General features: G+C 35.6%; 1 protein-coding gene across 1 annotated transcript in view; it reads left to right on the plus strand.

The window, feature by feature from the left end:
• LOC123501410 (trypsin-1-like) overlaps positions 1 to 5765 on the plus strand; it is a 30095-nt gene extending 24330 nt beyond the window's left edge. Inside the window, exons 2-5 of the mRNA XM_045250232.1 lie at positions 2915 to 3018; positions 3625 to 3756; positions 4559 to 4650; positions 5508 to 5765. Of these exons, the coding sequence (XP_045106167.1) occupies positions 2915 to 3018; positions 3625 to 3756; positions 4559 to 4650; positions 5508 to 5700 (521 nt within the window). The 3' untranslated portion in view covers positions 5701 to 5765. The remainder of the gene's footprint in view (positions 1 to 2914; positions 3019 to 3624; positions 3757 to 4558; positions 4651 to 5507) is intronic.
• The last annotated feature ends 6004 nt before the right edge of the window (positions 5766 to 11769 follow it).

An 11769-nucleotide genomic window follows, 5' to 3' on the forward strand; every position in this document is an offset into this window, starting at 1 on the left:
TTAAGGTACTTGACTTTGATCCAGCATTGTCGGATGTACATTGTGGGTTACACACAAAATTTAGATTTAAATGTCTAAACAACTAGTTCCGGAACGTGTGAAGTCAACAAAATGGAATACTGAAAAAAAAGTATGAGTATATTAGTCAAATTAATAGAAGCAAAATTAATTAGTTGATTGAAAAGGTACAAGTTTTAGCAGTTGATGATATTAATATGGAATTAAAACAAATTCTGATTGAGCGGGCACTTAAAAGTTTTTCCGCAAACTAAGAAAAAGAAAAAAAAAAATGTTAAGATGTCTAACAACACTTTCATGGTGGCCTATGATGGTAAATGTTAGAGATCAAGAAAAAAGTACCATAAAGCTAGGCATGCATACCATCAGCATAAAAACTCTGTAGACCTTGACATTACATTATGATCGAAAAAAGTAAAAAAAAATATATATAAGGAAAATTTAAAGAGAATAAAAAAACAAGGAGCGAACAAACCTAATCACTGACCTCAGAAATTGCAAGAGTGGTAACCTGAAAGAATAATGGAAAATTCTAAATTGTAAGAAAGAGAAAAGCCAAATTCCTATCACGGTGAATAAGTTTAATAAACATTTTAAACAACTAGCTACTGTAATGAAGATGATGCGGATACTGTAACTAATCTCGATGGCATTAATAGTGAACCTTTACCAATACTTAATGATCAAATAATTGAGGAGAAGGTTATAAGGAATATAAATAAATTTTAAAAATGGTAAATCCCCAGCAAACGACATGACTATTAATGAGTATATTAAAAGTACACAGAATGTGCTGCGTCCCCTGTATGATAAAATGTTTAACACAATATTTGATACTGGCATTATGCCAACTGAATGGTTGATTGGCGAAATAGTCCCACTTTATAAATATAAGGATGACATTCATAACATTAATAATTATAGAGGGATAACATTGCTCAGCTGTATGGGGAAGTTGTTCACCTCTGTACTGAACGAGAGACTAAGTAAGTACTCAGATGCTATGAACATTATTCATGAAACACAAGCTGGATTTAGACATGGTTATTGAACCTTAGATCACATATTTCTACTTGAATGAATCGACCTGTTCAAATGGAGAAAAATATACTTTTTGTTGACTTTGTTTGTTGACTATAGAAAAGCTTTCGATATGGTGTGGCGTGTAGGATTATGACACAAGTTAGTGAATGAAATGTGAAGGCTAAAACTTTTAATGTAATCAGGAATATGTACAGAAATGTTAAATCTTGTGTAAGGCTAAACCAACATATATCAAATACCTTTGTGTGTAATGTAGGGGTCAGACAGGGAGAAAACTTATCGCCATTGCTCTTCGCCTTTTATGTTAATGATATAGAAAATTATTTAATGGACCATAACTGCAACTATTTAAATTTTGATGATTACTTGAATACATAATTGAGACTTCTTGTTATTATGTATACAGATGATACAATTATACTGTGTGACAATGAAGATAGAATGAAACAAGCATTGTTGGCGTTGTACACTTATTGTGAAGATTGGAAATTAAAGCTTAACTGTAACAAATCAAAGATTGTTGACTTCAGCAAGGGAAAGGTTTGACGTAATCATAATTTTGAGTTTGGTGATGAACAAATTGAGGTGGTAGAGAACTATAGATAATTAGGCTTATTATTCACTTATAATGGAAGGTTTCGAAAAGGAGAACTAGACCTCAAAGAACAGAATGTTTAAATTAGATTACGGTATGGAATGTTACATTGTAAAACTGCAGAAGACTAGCCGCATAGTGTTAACAAAGCTGAAAACTCTTAATAATAAGTTGCCTGTTAATGTTGGTAGACATCATGGTGTTAGTAGAGAAAACCGACTTTACAGTAAATGTGATGTGGGTGTTGTTGGTGACGAATACCATGTTCTCTTTGACTACACCAAAAGGGACATCGTGAGATTAAGGGATACGTATTTGTCAGAGTATTTTATGTATAGGCCAACTTACTTTAAATATATTCTGTTGATGCAAAGCACAAATGTGAAGGTTCTTCAAAATCTGTCTCTGTTTTTAAAGTTAGTATTGAATATGTTTAGATAAGTACTGAATGGGTGAGGTAATTCTTTCTTTATTGTTATATTTGAAATGTAAATCGGGGCTGTGCTCCACACTTTTTATAAGGTCAGAGCTACTAAATAAATTCATTCATTAATTCCTCCAACTGCCACCAACAGGACCGCACTTACCTGAGTGGACAAAGGGAAAGGGCGTCCACTCATCTCGCTCCGCCTTACTCCTTATTGTCACCTCCATTTCTTCCGTTTCTTTATAATATTATGATTATTATTTAATACTTATTAGTGTGATTATTATACTTTGTCTCTAATATGATTTTGTGATGGATGAGCCTCATTACAGCATGTGTCAGCCAACACTTATTTATATACTTCAGGTGCGTAACAGAGCATCGTCTCAGCAGATCTTGGCTACAATTGTTATACATTTTTATGTAATATGTATTTTAAGAAGGCCAATAAATGTAACAGCATCAGTATCTTTCCATTCTACGTCTCGTTTTCTGTATTAATAAGTTTCCCACTCTCTAAGTTTATGTCCTGAGTCAGCTCTTAACATAATTGGAATGGATATTCTGCTTACCAATGTTTAAATGATTTCTTGACTGACGCGCATATTCCACTCACAGTTGCTTCAGGAGTCAGCCCGTAGTAAATAGGGCTCCACAAGTTTAACTGAACTTGAAATAAGTCCAGAAAAAAAAAAGTGATCAAGTACACGTGTTCGCATTACAGCTTTGAATGTGCGCGGTGTTAGCGAAAATTATATCTGTATATATCGCGCATTTACATAATTCATTCGATTTAGTGCTTGTTTACAAAACCTTTCATTTGTTTGCAGCAATGCCTCCTCGAAACTTGAGGCCAAAACTAGACAGCTTTCCAAGTAAAAGTAGTAAAATCATTGGTGGTCAAGAGGCAACTGAAGGCCAGCTACCTTATCAGGTATGAATCTTCTCAATTTTTATTCAACTACAGAAAGTTATGTGGTTACAAATTATGTATTAAATCAAATATAATGAAGTTTTTTGGGTTAAAACTTTTTCGGTAATTAAAATTTCTAAATATTCCAACATATAACTCCTTTAGTGACTTATATGGCACCTAGACGAAAACCTTTCTTCTTCATTTTCCTTTTATTTATTTCAATTTGATGATTTCATTGCTATTTCGTCTATTTCTAGAAGTGAACCTTCCTCTCATATCTTAACTATGAATTCTAGATTAGATGATTCGGGAACTGTTCATTTACCTTTTTTTACCCTCTGACTACTTCATGCTACCTATCAAGGTCCTCGGCAGTGATGCTTTCCCTCGCTTATGTAAATCCTCGGAAAGCTTATGGACCTATTCTCTTCTGAAACTGCATATAAGAATATACCAGCTCAACAGCAAATAATACTCATTAAATAATAAACCTACAGTAAATATAAACAAGAAGTTATAGTAGTTAAATCCAAAGGAAAGATAATGGGAAAAGATAACTGTTATACAGAAATTCACCAAACAACTTCATTCACATGCTTGTTATAGGACTTTTTTTTCTTTCAGATGAGTTTTCAGGAGAAGGTGTTAGGGAGATGGTTTCACTTTTGTGGTGCCGTAATAATCTCACCAAATTTTGTGTTGACGGCGGCGCACTGTGTTGAGGGCGGGGACTTCACTTCGCCCACCGGTCTCAGGGTGAGTGATTGGGTCACATTGATATATATGTATATATATATATATATATATATATATATATATATATATATATATATATATATATATATATATATATATATATATATATATATATATATATATATATGATATCATTATTGTTATTAAACTCAACTTGATGCTTGTGGAAATGACAAAACTCAATTAAATTTATTTAACATTTATTTAATTATTCTTTTTAGCTATCTTATTTCTTTTTTCTTATTTGTTTGTTTCTTTTTTAATGTTATTATCACTATATTTATTGATATTACTATTTCTTATAGTTATTATTTTTTATCATTATACTAATAATAATGATAATAATAATAATAATAATAATTATTATTATTATTATTATTATTATTATTATTATTATTATTATTGTTATTGTTATTATCGATAATAATAATAATGATAATAATAATAATAATAATAATAATAATAATAATAATATTATTATTATTATTATTATTATTATTATTATTATTATTATCATTATTATATCATTATTACTATCATTGCTATTATTATTATTATTATTATTATTATTATTATTGTTATTATTATTATTATTGTTATTATTATTATTATTATCTTTATCTTTATTATTATTGTTGTTATTATTATTATCATTATTTTTTTTTCTCGTGGTCATTGCTAATATTGTTATTATTACCGTTTTTGTTTATCTATTCTAGTTTTCTTATTATATGTCACTTTTGCTCTTGCCTGAATCAATGATGACCGGTGAAATCCATCTTTATGGTGTTTAATGGTGCAGGTAGTTGCAGGCGAGCTGGACCTCCAATCTCTAGGAGTATCAGAGCAGGTGGCAGAAATCAACTTCATCATTGAGCATCCATTCTACAATCGGTGAGCTAACAAAAAAAGATATATCCAGCCCAGTACGTAGAGTGCATCATTGTTTCCAATACTAACCGCAGCGACCAAAGCCTTTCTGTTTCATTGGATTCAAGTAACTGCAAAGGAAAACAAGAATCAATAGCCGAAGTATATGTAACGTAATATAAACAAATTTATAAGCATAAAGAAATAATAATGATGAAATAACAATAATAAAAATAATAATGGTTATAATAATAATAACAATAATAATAGTAATAACAATAACAATAATAGATAGATAGAAAGATAGATTGGTAGATATTAAGTTACTCCTAAAACGATTTCTATGAAAAGCGCTTCTGGCAGCACCGTCGCTGTCCTCCAAACTTTAACCCACACCAAAACTTCCTCTCTATACATTCCTTGGTTAGGAATGGTCATTTCAAACTAGCTGGTCAATTAAACGTATGTATGGTATCGGCGTTTCTTTTATTATTGTTCTTCATGATCAGAGATAAGGAGTATAAATAGTTTTTCCGTTTTGAACCACTAAGACGACGTCTATTCATTCATTAGTTTAATAAAAAAATAATAAAAATACAAGGAAACAGCCTATCGAAATCTTAGCCTCTGGGATTAAAGATTACAGTTCATAATTTGATAAATGTTTATCAGATTATTACAAATTTACTTTACCTTTTTTTTTATCTTGTTTAAATACATTTTATTTTTATATGATCTTCCTCAAGTTATATTTTTTGTTTGAACTTTCCCAATTAGCAGGGCAAAACTTTCTATTTTACTTTTGCAGCACAATATTAAGTAAAATCTATGGATACATAATAAAATGTTGTAATGATTATGCGCGTGGAACGTTTTCACAGAATAACCTTTGAGAATGACATCGCCTTGCTGCGGCTGGAGACTCCTCTGCTGTACACGGAATCTGTGAGCCAAATCAGCCTTCCTCAGCCACGACAAAATTTCACTGGAGGTTTGTTATCCAGGTCCATTGTTGTCAGTGATATTACGAAACAAAAGTTTCCTATTATGTTAAAATTAATTCCATTAATGTGAAAGTTTGTTCTATACATTTCTTATCATGTAATACAATGAAGATACAATTATAAACATGATCCAAGTAAGCTGAGTTTTATTTAGGCCATGAGACGTGACCATTTATTTTTCATTTTTGTAGCGCACATCTGGTAACTAAAAAACTCTTCCTGTTTTATATGAACATGAACATAGTGAACACATTTCAGCTTGTTACCACAAACAACACTTGCACGTTTTTAAGAAAAATTACTTTATTGAAATTTAATCGGAAGTCGTTGCTAAGGGGCGTAGCTGCATAGCAACCACCCATTTTGCAGTTAATGCAGTTTGTAAAATCACATTTGTTTTATATATATATATATATATATATATATATATATATATATATATATATATATATATATATATATATATATATATATATATATATATATATATATATATATATATATATATATATATATATATATATATATATATATATATATATATATATATATATATATATATATATATATATATATATATATATATATATATATATATATATATATATATATATATATATATATATATATCAGTTTGATTCTCTCATGCAGAGAACTGAGAAAAATTAGTATAATTTACAGAAAAATGTCAAATTAAGCCTTGACCATTTATTTTTTTTTCATTTTTGTAGCGCACATCTGGTAACTACTGGCAAATTACTTTTAAATTTTCTTTACCTATTGATAGGTAATTTCAGCTTGTTACCACTTGAAAAGATTTGGATGTTTGTCACTAGCCGCACCAACTATGCTCGCTACCTACCAATCTATTGTCTTGAAATGACAGCCCTCCAGACCAGCCACCCAGATGTCCACCAGATGTTCATGAATGGAGACTTCGTGGTGCTGAGACAAGAGCGCTATGGGTTTTCACAAGTTGCATGTGACATGACCTTTGAACAGACATGCAACAGAGATACAAAGACAAAAGGTGGAATGGTGGGATTCACTCTCAACAAGGGTGCATCTCAAAGATGGATTCTGTCTCATCCAGAGCGGGCAGCAATAACAAGATCTTGTTTCGAATATGCTGGGATGGGACGGACACGAAAAGATCTAGATGTTGCCCATTCCAAGAGGGAAGAAGCTGCCATCTGCCGAATCATTGAGTGCATGAAGGGATTCATCAACCCCTTTACCTATGATTCCAAGGATCTAGTCCATATTGTCTCTGGAGTAGTGGTCCCTGATGCCATTGCCAAGGATATCCTGTCTGCTTCAGAGAAAGGAGAGCTTTGTTTCATAGAGTTCTGTCAGGACCGGCTTCTAACAGACAAGAAAGGGTTCCATGATGCCATCAAAAACCTGAAGTTAAAGTCCTTCTCAGATGTTGGCAAGATCAAAAAGACTAAAACTAGTGGGAAAGATACAGTTCTCAAGTCAGAGAGGAATCTGATGGCACGCCTAGTAATTATAGGAAGAGAAAGGGGATCAAGATTGAAGAGTTACTGGTCTACACCCTGGAACCCATACCCTTGGCTCTAGCCTATCCAGATGGTGGTCTCATGAAGACGCAAAAGGCAAAACTGCTGCATCACCTGGAGGAGAAAACCCCATCATCTGTTGCCAGGAGTGTCTCACCCAATTCAGTTTGGATCCTTGATGCGATGGCCATCCTTCAGAGCATCAGCCTCAGAGAGATTCCAAAGACCTTTGGGGAACTTGCCACCCTGTACCTGAAGAAGGTGGGAAAAATTGCCAGGGAGAGCTCTGCAAACACAGTACATCTTTTACAGATCAGTACCCAACAGTCAGTATCAAGAATGCAGAGAGGGACCGCAGGGCCAAGGTTCAGTCTGCTTCTCAGTTAAGGGCCACTCAGATCTTTTCTGAGGGTCAAAATGTACCAGCTCAGTGGAAGAAATACTTGTCCTCCGGGAAAAATAAGGAGCTTCTCATGGAGTTCTTCATCAAATCATAAGTACAAGATGGCCGGGAACACTCCTTTACTCTTTTCATTGGCCATTCAGACACCTGCCAAAAAATCTGTTTTGCTGGCACCTCATCCTCCCCCGCAATTGCAGAAGTTGAAGAGCTGAAATGCTCTCATGAAGAGGCAGACACCCGTCCACTACTTCATGCGAAGTTTGCCAGGGAGACTGCAAACTCCTTAGTAATTCAGTCCCCTGACACAGATGTACTGATTCTGTACATCGCAAAGTTCATGGGTTTGGACTGCTGTCTGGTTTGAGACGGGAACAGGCAATAGTAGGCGGATATTGGATGTTCGTGCCATACACTCCTATTTGAGCGAAATTCATCCTTCGCCTTCGGCCCCATTGGCCTTCATAGGTTGTGACAGTGTCTCCTCCTTTCATGGGAAAGGGAAAGTGAGGCCCATCAAACTGATGTTGGGGGAACCCAAGTTGGGAGGACGTTTGAGGTTGATGAGGATCAGAGGAATTTGTTTGCTCACTGTATGGGCAAGATCTGAAACAAGGCAGCTATTTTTAAAACAGGCAAACACATGGATGACACTCTGCCACCCAACAAAGATTCCTTGGAGAAACATCTTCTCAGGGCAAATTATCAAGTAGGCATTTATCACCGCTGCCTCAAACCCAATCCAAGCATCCCGCCGCCAAAAAGCCATGGATGGACAATTGGTGATGGTGTCCTCCAGGTTAAATGGATGGATCTACTCCCAGCCCCAAATTCAGTTCTTGAGCTGGCAAACTGCAAGTGCAAGAAGAATAAGTGCCATACCAAATCATGCACTTGTTTCAAGAACAATCTAAGTTGCATAGAGTTTTGCTCTTGCACTGATTGCGAAAACAAAGATGCCCCGGTAGAGGAGGAACATTTCTCTGATGATCAGGATTTGAGGGATGAAGGGATAGATTCTGATGAAAGTGAGGTTGAATCAGATGACTAGACATTCCTTACAAATGGTAAATGTGAAAAATGATTTTGCAAATTGAAGCATGCGTCCAAACTCTTAAATGCGATTTCAGGCTTTGCACTTTTTCAGATCAAAATATAATATCAATGTTCCTTTAATCAATCTGAACTGCTGCTACAAATTTCAAATTACAAAATTTTCACCTAATCTATAGTGTAACCTAAATGAGGAAATAGAGCAGGTCTTTTTAAGATGCAACTAATCTGGATGTTGTCAGAACTGTTTTATGTTTTGTCATGTAGCTGGTGGGAAGGGGTTAATTTGACATTTTTGTGTAAATTATGCTAATTTTTCCCAGTTCTCTGCATGAAAAAAAATCATATTGATGTATATATATATAAAAAAAATGTGATTTTACAAACTGTATGCACTGCAAAATGGGTGGTTGCTATGCAGCTACGCCACTTAGCAATGACTTTTCATTAAATTTCAATAGTCATTTTTCTCAAAAACGTGCAAGTGTTGTTTGTGGTAACAAGCTGAAATGTGTTCACTATGTTCATCTTCATGAAAAAAACAGGAAGAGTTTTTTAGTTACCAGATGTGCGCTACAAAAATCCTTTTCTAAGGACATTTTAGGATCTCGTCTCATAGCCTATTTATATAAGACAGACAATGTTAATCATCACATGAAGTATCAATCACTTTAATTTCGTGGACACCTGTTATATATATTGTGAGGGCCACCGCATTGTTTCCCCTTTGTTTAATTATATTATATGTGTACGAGTAGCAACTAGCCTCCCATCGCGGACCCCTCAGGCTGTTCTGCTGAGCAGACGACCCGCCACCCTTTCTTTGTTTCCACCATTTTGTTGTGTCTGCGAGCCTCGCCTCAGTAACCAGCCAGTCTTCAGCGGAGGTAGACACGTGCGCTCTTGGTTTCTGGCACAGGGTGGAGACACGTGTTGCTGGGCTGTTCTGGGTACTCATTAGTCATCGGTCGGGGAGTTGTGCCCTCCTGTTGAGTAGCTGGCTTGTTACTCGGTAGACCGTGGCTGTGTAGAACAACGGGCTTGTTGTTCTGAAAAAGTGTGGCCGGTTGGGGCTGCATTTCTAGTGCGTTCGTCCACTCGGGTGTGGCGACGCGGAGAGACACGCTTTGTCTCGTCCTGTTTGTTTTGTTGGTGGCCGTGGTCACCAGTGTGTTTGGTGGGAGCCTGTGTGCCCCCATCATCTGTTGTGTAGTATCAATAGTATACTGTTTATAGTACCGGCCAGTCTTCAGCGGAGTTAACACGTACGTTCTCGGCACAGGAAGAGACACGTGTGGCTGGACTGTGCTTTACAAGTACTCATTAGTCATTGGTGTGGGAGTTGTGCCCTCCCGTGAGTAGCTGGCTTGCTACTGGGTAGACCGTGACTGTTAGAGCAACGGGCTTGTTGCTCTAGGAGAGGTGTAGTTGGTTTGGCTGCACTTCTGTTTTGCGTCCGTCCTGTAGTGTGGCGGCAACGCGTGGGAGAGATGCGGCATTGTCTCATCCTGTTTGTTTTGTTGGTGGCTGTGGTCACCAGTGGGGTTTGGTGGGCGGCTATGTGCCCCCACCATCTGTTGTGTAGTATCAGTATTATACTGTATTGTAGTGGTAGTAGCCACGCACACTATTGAATGCTGAGAGGCTTCATGTCGGCCAGTGGTGCGTAGTTGTCGTCCGCCAGACTTGGCTGCGACGAGTATTTGGACTCTGTATAGCTGGTGTCACCTGTAGGCGGTGTCTGAGCTTGTGTGTACATCACCGGATGTGCTGTACACATCATATATTGCAGTAGTAGTAGGCTAGGGATGTCAGTCTGACAGGTGTTAGGAAGCATCTGTTGTAGTAGGATAGTATAGTAATATATATACTGCACGTTTTGTCCCAGTCTGTGAACCCTCACAGCCTGGGTGCAAGGCGTGTGGAGAGGCATTAATACTTCATAGAGAAGTGGGTGGAATTGTCCTTGTGGGCGGTTTCTCTAGGGGTATTAAGGCCTCGCCCTGTTACATAACATCTACCATTTATAAATTCTACTTGGTTGGGTACAGGAGGAGAAGGAGTTGCTGAGGAGATTCCCTTACAGTGGAAATTATACACTGTTGGCGACCTTGAAAGAACCTGAGGTTACGGCGGCTGTGGGTTATAGTAGTGGGGACTCTGTGGAGTTTTTATATTCCCCACGGTACTGACCGTAACAAAGTTGGCGATTTTGCCAGAATAACAGTCTAGTGAGCTGTAGCAGTTAACCGCAGCCGTGTGGCGTACGTAAACCATAACAATATATATATATATATATATATATATATATATATATATATATATATATATATATATATATATATATATATATATATTTTTTTTTTTTTTTTTTTTTATAACCATTATGCTGATCAACTCGAAGATGACTCCAAGCATTTCTCACTACATAACATGTAGCAGATGAATATTTCTGTGTTTCTGTTTGTGAATCATCCTTACGCAAAGACTCCGGCCAATCATGTACTGCTAAGGGCGCCCTTCTGAAGCAGCTAGCACAAAAGTACTGGTTTTCCCCAGGATGACACTCTCACAGTCCGGTGCGAGACTCGAATACAAACTTATAATCATAATCTATGTAAATAGTTTGAAATAAAACAAAAATTTTGCCTCAAGGTGACCGGTTGTAAATATTCTTAAAACCAAAACCCTTACCATAATCTATCATTTATTACTCTAACAACTAAAAGAATTTTCAGTCAAATTAACCTCATAAATAGTAAGTTAAGGAGTAAAATGAAAACATACACCACTAACGCGTGTACGCTACGGGCTGAAATGAATGTCGGACACCTGTGTATCATACAATCTCCCAAAAGATTGCCTGGATCTTGTAACATTAAGACAAAAGTATTCATAGTCAAGAACAAATGCAGTATAGTATAGGTAAACCTTAAACGTCGTCTGCGTTTGCAAAAGACCAAAACAATGAAGTGCTCAACGTCATGTTTCAAGATGTGCAACTGAAAGTCTGAAAAGATTATACAACATCGTAATCTTATAAAGTGTATGTATATATATATATATATATATATATATATATATATATATATATATATATATATATATATATATATATATATATATATATATATATATATATATATATATATATATATATATA

This window comes from Portunus trituberculatus, chromosome 9 (assembly GCF_017591435.1).
Source record: "Portunus trituberculatus isolate SZX2019 chromosome 9, ASM1759143v1, whole genome shotgun sequence".
NCBI lineage: Eukaryota > Metazoa > Arthropoda > Malacostraca > Decapoda > Portunidae > Portunus > Portunus trituberculatus.